Source organism: Aspergillus sydowii, assembly GCF_001890705.1.
Source record: "Aspergillus sydowii CBS 593.65 unplaced genomic scaffold ASPSYscaffold_8, whole genome shotgun sequence".
NCBI classification, from domain to species: domain Eukaryota; kingdom Fungi; phylum Ascomycota; class Eurotiomycetes; order Eurotiales; family Aspergillaceae; genus Aspergillus; species Aspergillus sydowii.
In genome coordinates, this window is record NW_024467866.1 from 277,035 (window position 1) to 289,129 (window position 12,095).

The 12,095-nt window shown below is 48.8% G+C and overlaps 4 protein-coding genes across 4 annotated transcripts; all 4 read left to right on the forward strand.

Annotated features, from left to right (window-relative positions):
• Positions 1-1,187: 1,187 nt before the first annotated feature.
• ASPSYDRAFT_133885 (uncharacterized protein) lies at positions 1,188-2,143 on the forward strand. Its single transcript, XM_040840654.1, has 2 exons — positions 1,188-1,517; positions 1,588-2,143. The coding sequence occupies exons 1-2, from the start codon at positions 1,263-1,265 to the stop codon at positions 1,789-1,791; spliced, it is 459 nt and encodes a 152-aa protein (XP_040700678.1). The 5' UTR covers positions 1,188-1,262; the 3' UTR covers positions 1,792-2,143.
• A 2,773-nt stretch (positions 2,144-4,916) lies between these two features.
• ASPSYDRAFT_59339 (fungal specific transcription factor domain-containing protein) lies at positions 4,917-6,947 on the forward strand (the record flags this gene model as incomplete). The annotated part of the gene is made up of 5 exons (XM_040849682.1): positions 4,917-5,424; positions 5,486-5,601; positions 5,695-5,883; positions 6,011-6,305; positions 6,724-6,947. 5 exons carry the CDS (start codon positions 4,917-4,919, stop codon positions 6,945-6,947), a joined length of 1,332 nt encoding a protein of 443 aa, XP_040700679.1.
• A 509-nt stretch (positions 6,948-7,456) lies between these two features.
• On the forward strand, positions 7,457-9,516 carry ASPSYDRAFT_47150 (FAD-binding oxidoreductase). The gene is made up of 3 exons (XM_040847376.1): positions 7,457-8,983; positions 9,091-9,266; positions 9,333-9,516. Exons 1-3 carry the CDS (start codon positions 7,657-7,659, stop codon positions 9,423-9,425), a joined length of 1,596 nt encoding a protein of 531 aa, XP_040700680.1. The 5' UTR covers positions 7,457-7,656; the 3' UTR covers positions 9,426-9,516.
• A 607-nt stretch (positions 9,517-10,123) lies between these two features.
• Positions 10,124-11,815, forward strand: ASPSYDRAFT_47151 (uncharacterized protein). Its single transcript, XM_040847377.1, has 5 exons — positions 10,124-10,669; positions 10,718-10,828; positions 10,891-11,276; positions 11,328-11,392; positions 11,444-11,815. Exons 1-5 carry the CDS (start codon positions 10,523-10,525, stop codon positions 11,713-11,715), a joined length of 981 nt encoding a protein of 326 aa, XP_040700681.1. The 5' UTR covers positions 10,124-10,522; the 3' UTR covers positions 11,716-11,815.
• Positions 11,816-12,095: the final 280 nt, after the last annotated feature.

The following is a 12,095-nucleotide window of genomic DNA, read 5'->3' on the forward strand; positions in this document are numbered from 1 at the left end:
CAGATCAATGATAGAAAACAAGAGCCTTCTGGGAAAATGAGTCCTTCATTAATACAAATATGGGATAGAAAATTGCCCTTAAGTAGCAAAAGAGAGAAACAATGCGCATCGAGTCCAACCTTGCCTAGGAAATTCTGAATCTCTGCACATAGACTGTTGAGGTTTTGGCGTGGTAACAAGATTCGGGGCAGCGAGACCTATTATGCTAGGGCTATTTGGTCTAGACATGCTACTGTGGCTTGAAAATACACATCTCGATTAAGGCAAAACACAATGAATAATAATCAAGCATAAATGGATAATAGTAATATAGCTAGTCAGTATTCTTATGCTAGATTCTCATGAATCAATTGTTTATACAGTAGTACTAAGGAGACTCCTACCGCTGTATCGCTGAGTTGGAGGTATACCACGCCCCCGACAAGGGGTGCATTTTATTCAGTCGGAAATTGGAGACTTTCCTGAGTCTCGCAATGCAATTTTGAATAATGTTACTATTTGTAATCAGAGGTCATGGAACGAGAGTCATTCATCAAGCTGCCAAGGACAGGCTATATCACGGACTGCCATGGTCTGGGCGTGAGAACGTCAAACACGAATAAGCCAGTCATGAAGCACTATCCACCTCGCAAACTGTTTCCATGCTCCACAATTCGGCTGCCGATCTGCCCTGCAGGATGGCTGATGAGCCGGGGCTGAGCCGCCTGTCCGCCTCAATCCGACTCGTCTCCTGATATCTTCAGGATCCAGATCCCAGGATCTGAATTAGCAGCCACGGTTCTGTGTAGACAGCCAAGGATCTAGGTATCTTTAGCTGCTGGCGGGTGGAGTCTTCAGCTGAACAGCGGATCATTCTAAATCATCTAACTCATCCCGTATCCACTGCCGTAATTACACCGCCGAAGAACTCCCGGCGAGAAGATGCCCTATCGCAGCCTTGCCAGCCTCCTCAGCCCTGACACTAGACGAGCGGCCCCCATGTTACAGGTGTCTATTCCTTAGTTCCAACGGCTATATCAATGATCTGCACCGGTCTCTGCTTCATTCGTGCTAGTAAACAAAACATTGTATAGTAACGAGAAAATTCCTCATTCCAGTAGTATGCCATGTCGGCGATAACACTGCGGACTTAGGGGATGGGAAACCTATATAAAGGGGTAAACGACCAGCGAAGAAAGAAACCCATCCATCCATCCATCCATTCATTCATTCCATCCCAAACTCACTGAAAGGAAAATCCGACTACAAGTCAACCCTTCAACATGCGAGCCCCCATTACTCTACTTACCGCATTCCTAGCCGCAGCCGTGGCCCAGGACTACCCCTTCACCGAATACGTCTGCGAAACCAGCGACGGAAGCCCCTACCTGCACCATGTAAACCAGCTCATCGACGGACTCCGCGGCGCTCCCCAGGGCGACAGACTCTGCAACACCGGCAGCGGCTGCGGCGAAACCATCACGGCCTACTCCGGCGGCGGCGGCGCTGGCCTTATGCTTTGTGGTGATTCCTACCGAGTATGATACCTAACTCCACATTTTGCCTTTATAAACAAACAGTTATATACTTACTGACTGACTTGTCTAGTGCGGTCTCAGCGATAACCTCCCCTGTGCGGGACCCCAATGCGGTGGTCTCTACGCCCGTGTCGCTGGCGAGGCGGTTGCTGGCATCCGGGACAACTGCCAGGGGCCTGACTCGAATGGAGATACTCGTGTCGGTGGTATCCAGAAGGTCCACTATAGTGCGGATTATGTTTCCGAGGTCAGACTCTTTACCCGCCCTGGCTAGGTTTGCAGTTACTTAGCCTAGGCCTAAGACGCTTGAAAAGGTTTAAAGAGGACAGATGAGTGGATGGAAACCTATATAAATTGCACAATTTGACAAGGACCGGTTTGTCCGGGGACAATACAGAGGTGTAACTGAATGATTAAATGGATGGGAAGAGAGTAATATCTCATTGTAGAATCTCTAATCAGTTGTACCTATCTCATGGTCTTTCGTAACCTCTATAAGCTCGAAGGAATGATGGTTGTCGGCACAGGAAATGTCAGGGTTTCGTTTGATATGGTTTCTCCTATCGGTGGTAGGATTTGAACCAATATTCACTGTACCTAGAGGAGCCGCCCGCTGCAGAATCCCGAACGATGGCACTTTAAGCCTGAAGCTGGGGAGAACAGAAAGAACACCATGCAGGCGCTCTACATTAATCTTAATTATACTTACACTAGTACATACGACCACAGGGTGTGGAAAACAGGGCTTCTCGTCCGCTCAGCCGTACTTAAGCCACTATTATCTAGCTAGAAGTAATATAAGCCCTGGGTGCCTCGCTGCATTTCAGGGTAATAAACACTAAGACTTAGGCGAGTGCAGGTGAGATAGGTTATAGCAGGGTGAGAATATTACGCACCTGGGTAAGGAATGGTGGGGAAACGTGAGAAGAGTGAGAAAGAAAATCTGAGCCATTACCTTGATTCCTCCAGGCTTAAGTTAAATAGCGAGAGCTTTTCTACTCATATCTAATACTTTTCAGCTATACATGAGATATCTTTATCTTTACTTAATCTATATTTTCCCCTATCCCATCACTCATGTGACGAAATAGCCTTATCCAAAGAGGAATTGGAACATCAGAAGCTTGAACTGCTTCAGAAACTTGCAAAATTGCGTGGATTTATAGAAGAATATCAAACGGAGCCTATTAAAAAATAGAATGTTGTCAGCCGCAAGGATAAATCCCCGACTACTGATGAGAGGTATGAACGTGCTGTTGATAATTGGAGAACGTAAGTCTGGTCAATGCCAAAGTTGAGAATATTCTATAATAGGAGTTATTAAGCTCCCCATGCGTTCTTGGAAGATGCAGTTTTACAAGAATATGACAAGTGCAGCAGGTCCTAACCAGTCTCATCCCGTTGAGTTTAATTTGGGCTGTTCCGTCGATACAACGCACTCAGAGACTCGATACGGCTTGCACCCATGCAGTGCGCGGGAGCTCGAAAACATTTGGGTTCGACGGGGTTTAGCATCATGGACGTCATACATCATGTGGATTTTGGGGGGTGGGGCAGAAAAGGGTGAGGTGGCAGCAGACGTCTAGGGCCAGGGCCCAGCAGTCCGCCTCTGGTGACCGTAAGACACGAGTCTGGCGTTTCAAGGTAGGCGAAGTGATGCGGCTACTCAGTTTCCAAGCATGTTTGCCTCCTCAACGCCTTAGTTTTGGTGAAGGTTTCCACCTATTGATCAAATATTAGCTCAATCCGCAACGCTGGAATACGCCGGATGCACAGCCCTGGATTTACTTCCAGCTTTGAGGACAGCTACGCCTACCCGTCTGTAATAAGTAATGCCCAGATCAATCGATAAGAAGAAGTAAAGAACACGCATCAACCCGATGAGGCTGTCAACTTAAGAACTTCACCCACTCCTACGAAGGGTTCCCTTGCTGTAAAGCCATTCTCAATTCCACCAGAGTTTTAATATGTCCTCCCACATCAACGCCGAGGTAACGGCTGCCCTGGCAAGCCTTGGGCTTTCCTACCAGACTCCTTCCATCAAGATGCTTCCAAAATTGTGGAGCTCGGCGCCATATCCGTCGTACGATAAAAGGACCACAGTCTCACTAACCGCAGACCGAGTTCTGAACTATCGAGAAGTACCATGGCGGTGACGGCTGACGCCATTTTTGCGCGCTTTGCCAGTATCTTGAAGATCTCCAAGATGCCTGCCCTATGGCTGAAAGAGCGCAACTCGCGGACTGCGTAAAATGGAGACCCTTCATCGGCATATTGATAGATCATCAAAGGCTCTGCTGAGGCATAAAACCATGCTGCCATTCCAGCTATCCCTTGGAGAAACGCTAGAGGTGTGGCATCGTGACAATCGAACCAACGCCGCGAGTAGAGTCCGCAAGGGTGCCACGTAGCGTTGAGCTTGCCAGACCTTGTTTTGTTTTCTCCAAGAATGACAAGCCTGGATATTTCAACAATAAAGGGCAAGCTGGAAGGGGAAACCTTTTTTTTTTTTTTTTTTTCGCCATTCTTCCAGCGGTGGACTTGATCCCCCAAGTTCCATAGTATCTGGGAGCTTTCATCGCGAACTGAATCCTAGCTTCCTGTTCGACTAAAATACGCCTCGTTTTACGCCCTTTTGGTCACAATCCTAAGTTCAAATATCATTTCTGCGAGTATTTTGCTAGTAATAGTTTGTGATCCTGCAATCACAAATAGGTGTCAGAAACGACGAAGCTCATAATACACCTAATAAAAATCCGAGACACCTTGAACATCTGTCTTATGTAGAATCGGTACAGAGGCTTCTGAGAGTTCCAGCCGGACCATCCATTTCATCTTTGGCTATGCACACTGTGTGTGGCTTAATGTCCGGGGAGATTGTGATTAGTTGTTCGCTACTAAGAAGGCCGCAAGATTGTGCAACCAGCTTAACAGTGCCCATCTTCAGCGAGGACTGAACAAGAACAGCTGCCCACCCGTTAAAGGCTGTCCGCTGGCTACCTTGTTCAGGTTCGATGGATGCGTTGTCTCCGTTACCAACACCGATTATGCGGGCATCACAACCACAATCATCAACTTGTGGCCCGGACCTTTTTACTACGTATCACAAGCATCATGATTTACAGACCAAGGGAGCTGAGGAACAGCTGGCCGAGATACCTCAAACCGGCCAGCCTGGCTACCATGGACCTACAAGTGCCCTTTATGACGAAACTAGCGTATTTACTGAACAACTCGGCAGTCCATCTCCCTCGGAGCCCTCGGTGGAACCACACAGAGGATCTCCTCGTCGCTGAGGCTGCAAAACAACGTATGTTGCACCCGAAACATATATGCATTATACCGGTCTCTTAGGCTGCCCCACATGGTCTTGGGCTTACTAGGGCCATACCAGGGTATATGGATATGGTGAACATGCGACATGGAAAACTAGACTTTGACGGCGTTGATCCCGAACTGGGCATGCATTTGCTGTCGCTATATTGGACACGGCATCTTCATGCGGGGCTTATTGTTTTTAGGCCAGAATTCATGCGCGACATGGCTTCAAATGGTCCCTACTTTTCAAAGCTACTTTTAAATGCAATGTTATATACAGTCTCCAAACACAGCCCACGACCTGAGATCCAGTGCAACGATGAACGGGATACACGTGGCTGGTCATTTCGCCAGCGCTTCACCGAGTTATTACGAAATGAGTTTGGCAAAAGCAGCATCCCAACAATACAGGCGATGTTGATTATGGCCAGTTCGTTGCTCACACGTGGCGATGAAAGAAGTACTTCTTGGCTATACGCAAGAAACGCATTCAATATGGTCATCGATCTTGGTCTACATGTCGAAGGTAGAACCTGTCTGTCCACTGAGGACCGGGAGATTGGGCGGCGGCTCTTCTGGGCATCTTTCTGTGTGTGGTGAACCAGAATTATCCTTGGTTGAGCTTGACCATTATCGCTAATGATATATAGTCATTGATAAACTTCAATGTCTGTACCAGGGGAGACAGCCATGCATACGATTTGCACATACTAATGTTCCACTACAATTTTCGGATGACTCTGAGGATTACGAGGCATATGACTTTGTGTCTTTTTCGCAGGTTGCTGTTAACAAAGTGATTCCCTCGAGATCTATACAACTTTTACGAAAGCTTTGTGACCTAAGCACTATCATGTAGCGTATATACAGCAGCGTCTATGCCGTTAAAAGACGACGGTCCGAGCCTCTGAAGAAGATATCTGACGATTCCCCTAAACTCCAGACTGATTTGAGGACCTGGCGAGCCAATCTGCCAAAAGAGATAGATTTTGATGCCTCTGATTCCTCTAATCACGCTGTTCAGACTCTGTTGCCATATATCAATGCTGTAAGGCTCGAGTGATTAATCAGCCTTTGCGCTAATCACGCATTGCATGGCCCTTTGAAACGCGCTGGTCATCCTTCTCCACCGGCGTCTGGTCTCAGATACGCGTTTGCACTCTACCGACCCTGAGCGCGCTCATCAGGCTCTCAGTCTGTGCAGCAGTGCCGCCTGTGAAATTACTGCTCTTTTACAAATGTATTCCAAGTCATATGATGTCCGCAGTGCCCCCTTCACTCTATCATATACAACGTACATCGCTGCAACGATCCATGTGCATGTCCTGGCTAAATACTGCAATGACGCGCCGGAATCCAGCTCGGGAACTGCACAGGCGCTGCAGGTTTGCCTTTGGTCGCTCGATTGTCAAGCGCTAGTATATTCAGCGGCAGAAAAAGCGAAGCGTATAATTGAGGGGCTTATTGACCGTATGAACATCAGGCCATATCTTTATAAAGGTCCACCTACGAACAACACTGCGTTTTCTGGACTACAAACAGACGCGCCCACTCACGTTGGTAAGGCTCCCTTTCAGATAATTGATGTGGAAATGTTTTCTTTCCTTCTATCTTCTCCTTGCTCCTAGGCTAACGTCATGTTGCAGTGTCCGAGCAAGTAAGACGGCCAGAGCCTTACGTTTTCGACTTTGATTATCAAAGTACAACGCAAAACCTCCCATTTGAAATCTTCCAGACCCAAGACTGGATGGATTTTGACGACATCCTTTATTTCTAATGGCTTGATCGTGGTCGATGGTCTAGCTAGCGGAGTCATGGAGTATAAGCATTTTATTTGTGTAATACGTTTCTATGTATCATGTGACTCGCATATCACTCAATATCACAGACCAGTCAGCAGTTTCACAATACAAATCCGTAGATCCGGGTCCGCCTGGCGACATAGGAACTGCAGTTGGTATTCCTGCTCTTCCTCGGGACATACCCATGGGTAAACACTTTGGGATTGCCAAGATGCCTCAAAATACATCACTCGTCCTCACCCTAGTGAAGCCATGCCACGGAAGATTATTACTTATTATCATTGGCAACATCAGCTTGTCGTGGGATTAACACGCCGGGACTGCAGCTAGTCACTATAAAATATATGATGCGTAAAGTAGACAGATGACTTGGTAGCTGGATATCCAGCGTTGATTGGAGTTTTAGGCTCGTGCGAAGGGAAAAAAGAAAAGAAAAGAAAAGAAATGCAAAGAAAAGAGGGCTAGATTGGAATCTTCATCTATAGGATCCTAAGACTCTACCTTCGCCTCTGGTAGGGCCGAGTTCAAACAAGACTGCATAATCCTTAATCACTGTAACATGTGTCCAAGGTCCTTATTGGGCTATCGTTGAATAAGAGATCCATCGGTGAGTACTATATCTAGGATTTTATGTCAAGCGGTCGGAGTTTCTTGCAACCCTCCGACTCTCGGCCGGCTTGAAGGAGCTCGAGCGTGCGCTAAGGGGTAGACTTTGGAGGCCGCAGAAGCCGAGTCTAGTCCTGTCGGCCGATAGACGAAAGATAATATCAGTAGCGCATGAATGCCGCCGTTGACTGGATTTCTTCTTCATGTGCTGCGCAATCATGCCTATCATGAGAGGGGCCTTTCGTCCAAGTTGGACACGCTCATTTATCTGGACATCACAGCAGCGGAGATGCTTTCGTCGTCTACCTCCCCAGCAGCGTTTCAATTGTGCTGCGCGCACAGAACGAACCCCAGTCACCCAAGACCAGACAAGGCCCTATCAATACCCTATTATCAAGGCAGGTCATTTAACGATGATTCTTTGTGCAGCGACTGTCTTTATCTCAGCCGGGGCATACTACTTGGGTTCGCTCCAGCTTTCCCCCTCGTCTTCATCCCGCTCTTCTGTGGTCTCATCGACAACACACCTCTCTGATGTGAAGCCTCTGAAGCACGTCACCACCCCATCGAATCTCCACGCCGCTCGCTTGGAATTCATTAAAATTCTAGGCGAAGAACACGTCTCGACCCTACCAGCAGATCTAGAAGCACATGCTGGTTCCGACTGGTCATCGTACAGACGCAGAGATGATGAAAAGCCATGCATCGTCCTCTACCCATCCACAACAGACGAGGTCTCGCGGATCATGAAAGTATGCCACCGTCGAGTCATCCCAGTTACCCCATACTCCGGCGGCACGAGCCTCGAGGGCCATTTTGCGCCTACCTACGGAGGGGTATGCATTGATTTTTGCCGCATGGACCAGATCCTGCAGCTCCACACAGACGACCTAGATGTCGTGGTTCAGCCTGCATTAGGCTGGGAAACACTGAATGAAGAACTAGGCAAGCATGCGCTCTTCTTTCCCCCGGACCCTGGGCCGGGTGCTATGATTGGTGGCATGGTGGGCACAGGATGCTCGGGCACAAATGCGTACCGATATGGCACGATGCGTGAGTGGGTCCTTGCACTGACAGTTGTGCTTGCCGATGGGACTGTAATTCAGACTCGACAACGCCCGCGTAAGTCAAGCGCTGGATATGACCTGAACAAGCTCTTCATTGGAAGCGAGGGGACGCTCGGCCTGATCACAGAGGCCACCTTGAAACTGGCTGTGCGACCGCGCACGCAGAATGTGGCTGTGGCAACATTTGAGAGCATTCACGCCGCTGCGCACTGTGCTGCCCAGGTTGTCAAGGCGGGTATACCTGTCGCTGGTATTGAAATACTGGATGAGATGCAGATGAAGTTTATCAACAAAAGCGGGTCTACCTCTCGACAATGGAAGGAGGCTCCAACTCTGTTCTTCAAATTTGGCGGGGCGACCACCGCGGCTGTTGCGCAGGACATTAAGCTCGTGCAGGAAATCGCCAGTAGTAGTATTAAGCTCGCTTCCCCGGTCGACTCGTTCATGTTTGCCAAAGATGAGCAGGAAATGGCGGAGCTTTGGAGTGCTAGGAAGCATGCTCTTTGGAGCGTGATGGCCATGCGGAGAGGCCCGGACGACCATCTCTGGACAACTGACGTGGCGGTGCCAATGAGCAAGCTCCCTGATATCATTGAGGCTACCAAGGCTGACATTGCTAACAATGGTCTCTTGGCTGGAATTTGTGGCCATGTTGGCGATGGCAATTTCCACGGTGAGTCTTGCACTACCTACATGCCAAACTGGTGATCCTTTCATCGCTGTTGTTCGCGTGGCTTCGTTTTAAGGGAAGCTTACTGACTATTCAACCGGGAAACTTAGCAATGATACTATTTAACGACGCTGAGAAAGAGGCTGCAGAAGCGGTTGTTCACCGCATGGTGAAGCGCGCAATTGATATGGAGGGCACCGTAACCGGCGAGCACGGGGTTGGGTTAGTCAAGAGAGACTATCTTGACCCTGAGCTGGGCGTGTCCACCGTGGATGCGATGCGTCGGGTGAGTTATGTCTTCCTCCTTTCATCCTGTTAGGAATCCAGGTACTAAACTTACATGTGCAACTAGTTGAAGCTGGCTTTTGATCCTCAGTGCCTGCTCAACTGCGACAAGGTTGTTCGCGTACGGAAACCAACAGTAGGCGAGACGAACAAACGGTGAATGTACTGTGGATACAGGAGGTTCCGGAGTAGTCAGAGGCTTTTAGGGCCCAGTCCTTCGCTCCTTCATACAGTATTGAATCATAGTCGGCTATATTGTCATTTCTAAGGCGTTGGAGGCGAGGACTATTCGCCACTACTCTCCTGCGACAGTAACTAGTAGTGCGCAGGAGTATACAGTAAGATCACGGCTATTTCGCGAGCTGGGTAGCGCAAGGCATCGTGCCTGCAGTTTCCATCTCGGCCCGGAGGTGAGTTCGCTTTTAGTCTCGGAATGTAAGGCCCCGGGAGAAAGAAGGCCTCGGCATTGCAATGATCCCAGATGCTGCATTTCGGGATGCATTTCCAATACTCGCACCCTTGTAGACCAATGCTGGTTACTCGAGTCATATAAGTTTCCTGTCGGACATGGTGCACTGATCCCACTAATAGTGTGGACTTCACCAAAACGTGTATCTGTATCTTAAGACAAGTCTGGTAGGTGAGTAGTTGTCTGCCCAGTATGATCGTTTGAGCTGCTCAATGTTTCTCTGCGGAACCTGCATGCCGCCCCCAATTTCCTTTTGTAGATTGTGCCGAAGTTTTTTTGATTTCGGGCAGTCCACAAGAACATGTACCACGGTCTCTGGAGCACCGTATTCACACTTGCCGTCCTCTCCGAAGCCGTGTACTTTCCAAACTCGGGGGTCAAAGCAGAGGAAGCCCATTGATGCTGACAACGGCCTCTTGGGAACATCAGGAGATATGCAGTAACTGGCCAACGCAAGACGCCCAGCTGAGAATCGCCCACTGCATGAGAATATGCCTGTACTGTGGCAAAGATTTTGCAGTGGCAGCTGAATTGCGCAGGCACCTTAAGAGAAGAAGGGAGTACCGTACTCACTTACGGATCTGACGGTACTACCCGGTCGCTTGTATGTACTGCGCGGAGATAGCTTGGACTTGCCAGCGAACTGATCCAAGGAATCTCTCCTCTTCAACCGTGGACACGCGACGGCCGGGCATAACCACGTGACGTCAAGTACGATTAACGATGATTGGGATATTCTTGTTTCCTTTTCGCCCCATCGTGGACGGCGAATTTGATATCTGCCGACTATGCTGGGAGGGCGAAGCGATGGGATTGTTATTGTCGTCGCCGTGATGCTCGCCGTGTCTTTGCTAACTGTTTGTCTTCGGTGTTTCGTGCGTCTACAGGTTGTCAAGGCCTTTGGGTGGGACGATGGCCTCATGGTTATCGCAATGGCAAGTTCGAATTTGGATGTATGAAAGCGGCTCGCTGACTATGCCCAGGTCTTCAACATCGCCTTCGCCATCTGCGGCATTTTGGGCGCCATTTCCGGTATCGGCAAGGAAATGACATACTTTGAGCACCGTCCAGCAGACTTTCGCCGTGCCATGTTTGTGAGTGATTATGCACTCCTATGCGAGCCCTGCCCTGCCAGCCCTGACACGAGAATCCATAGTGCTGGTGGCTGGGTCAAATATTCTACACCCTGTCAACCACGACCATGAGGCAATCCATTACCACCCAGCTCTTTCGCTTCACCTTCGAGCGTGTGCATGCCATCATTCTTTACGTTGTTTCGATACTTTCATTTGCAGTGGGAATGGTCTTCTTGTTCTTCACAGTCTTCCAATGCAGCCCTGTCGAGTACTACTGGGAGCGCCTGACTATGCAAGGCCACTGTTTGAACACAAACCTTCTGACAGGCATCACGTACTTTTACAGCGCTGTAGCCGCTGCATGCGACCTCACAATCGGCCTCTTACCCGCCTTCTTGATACGTCCTCTGAGAGCCAGCCACAGGACAAAGATTGGCGTTGCCGTGATTCTCGGAATTGGCTGCGTGTGCGTTTCCACTACCGGGATTTTGTCGAGTAGGAATAACTTTGTGTCTAGTGCGAGCGCCGCCGTAATCGTCCGTATTCCCTTCTTGGACTCTATAAAAAGCGATGAGTTTTTGCGTACGCAGCCCCGCAACCTCATACGCCACTCCCCTCTAACCATCATGGCAGATGCAACGAACCAGGTGGCTATATGGTCCAATATCGAAGCAGGTCTGGGTATCACAGCTGGGAGTCTGGCGCCATTACGGCCACTTTCGCGCAAAGTACGGACTGCAGCCGTGTCTCTTAAAAACCAGCTAGTCGTGTTCAAGACTATGAGCTTCCTGGCACTACCCAAAAAGCGACAGGAAGCCGAGCTGGATTTTATATCAGGGCCAGACAACCAAGCATTTAATACCCCCGGTGTCAGTACCAGCACTGGGGCCCGTGCGAACCCCTAGGACATTCACAGCCATTAGGTGTTCAGGTTTTGATATATTTGCAATGCCGCACATGTAAATAGAAAGGGCGGTCTGTGAATATAATGCTGTGACAGGTGAGGAATGCGTTTAGCAGTTTACTTTCTATAAGTAAATTAGTAAGAATGTTATATTTAAGATTACTACTTCTTAATACTAGCTTTATAACGTAATTCCCGGTCGGTTCGTGCATCCCGGTCGGTTCGTGCAACTCCAAAAAATCAAACGCGTCAACCACCCACCAACTTCAACTACCCACCATGCCACGAAAAGCGCGTAAAACGAAGCAAGAATTGATTNNNNAAGAGGGCAGACTTCAATGCGCCTTAAATGATTTAAAAAACCAAAAAATTTCAAATCCT

What these genes read in the sequence shown, in the direction of transcription:
- ASPSYDRAFT_47150 (XM_040847376.1), top strand. Translation starts at nt 7,657, where the DNA reads ATGATTCTTTGTGCAGCGACTGTCTTTATCTCAGCCGGGGCATACTAC. An exon ending in TGGCGATGGCAATTTCCACG is followed by an intron (nt 8,984 to 9,090) that starts GTGAGTCTTGCA and finishes CGGGAAACTTAG; the next exon opens with CAATGATACTATTTAACGAC. An exon ending in CCGTGGATGCGATGCGTCGG is followed by an intron (nt 9,267 to 9,332) that starts GTGAGTTATGTC and finishes ATGTGCAACTAG; the next exon opens with TTGAAGCTGGCTTTTGATCC.
- ASPSYDRAFT_133885 (XM_040840654.1), top strand. Translation starts at nt 1,263, where the DNA reads ATGCGAGCCCCCATTACTCTACTTACCGCATTCCTAGCCGCAGCCGTG. An exon ending in TTTGTGGTGATTCCTACCGA is followed by an intron (nt 1,518 to 1,587) that starts GTATGATACCTA and finishes TGACTTGTCTAG; the next exon opens with TGCGGTCTCAGCGATAACCT.
- ASPSYDRAFT_47151 (XM_040847377.1), top strand. Translation starts at nt 10,523, where the DNA reads ATGCTGGGAGGGCGAAGCGATGGGATTGTTATTGTCGTCGCCGTGATG. An exon ending in ACTTTCGCCGTGCCATGTTT is followed by an intron (nt 10,829 to 10,890) that starts GTGAGTGATTAT and finishes GAGAATCCATAG; the next exon opens with TGCTGGTGGCTGGGTCAAAT. An exon ending in ATTCTCGGAATTGGCTGCGT is followed by an intron (nt 11,277 to 11,327) that starts GTGCGTTTCCAC and finishes CTTTGTGTCTAG; the next exon opens with TGCGAGCGCCGCCGTAATCG.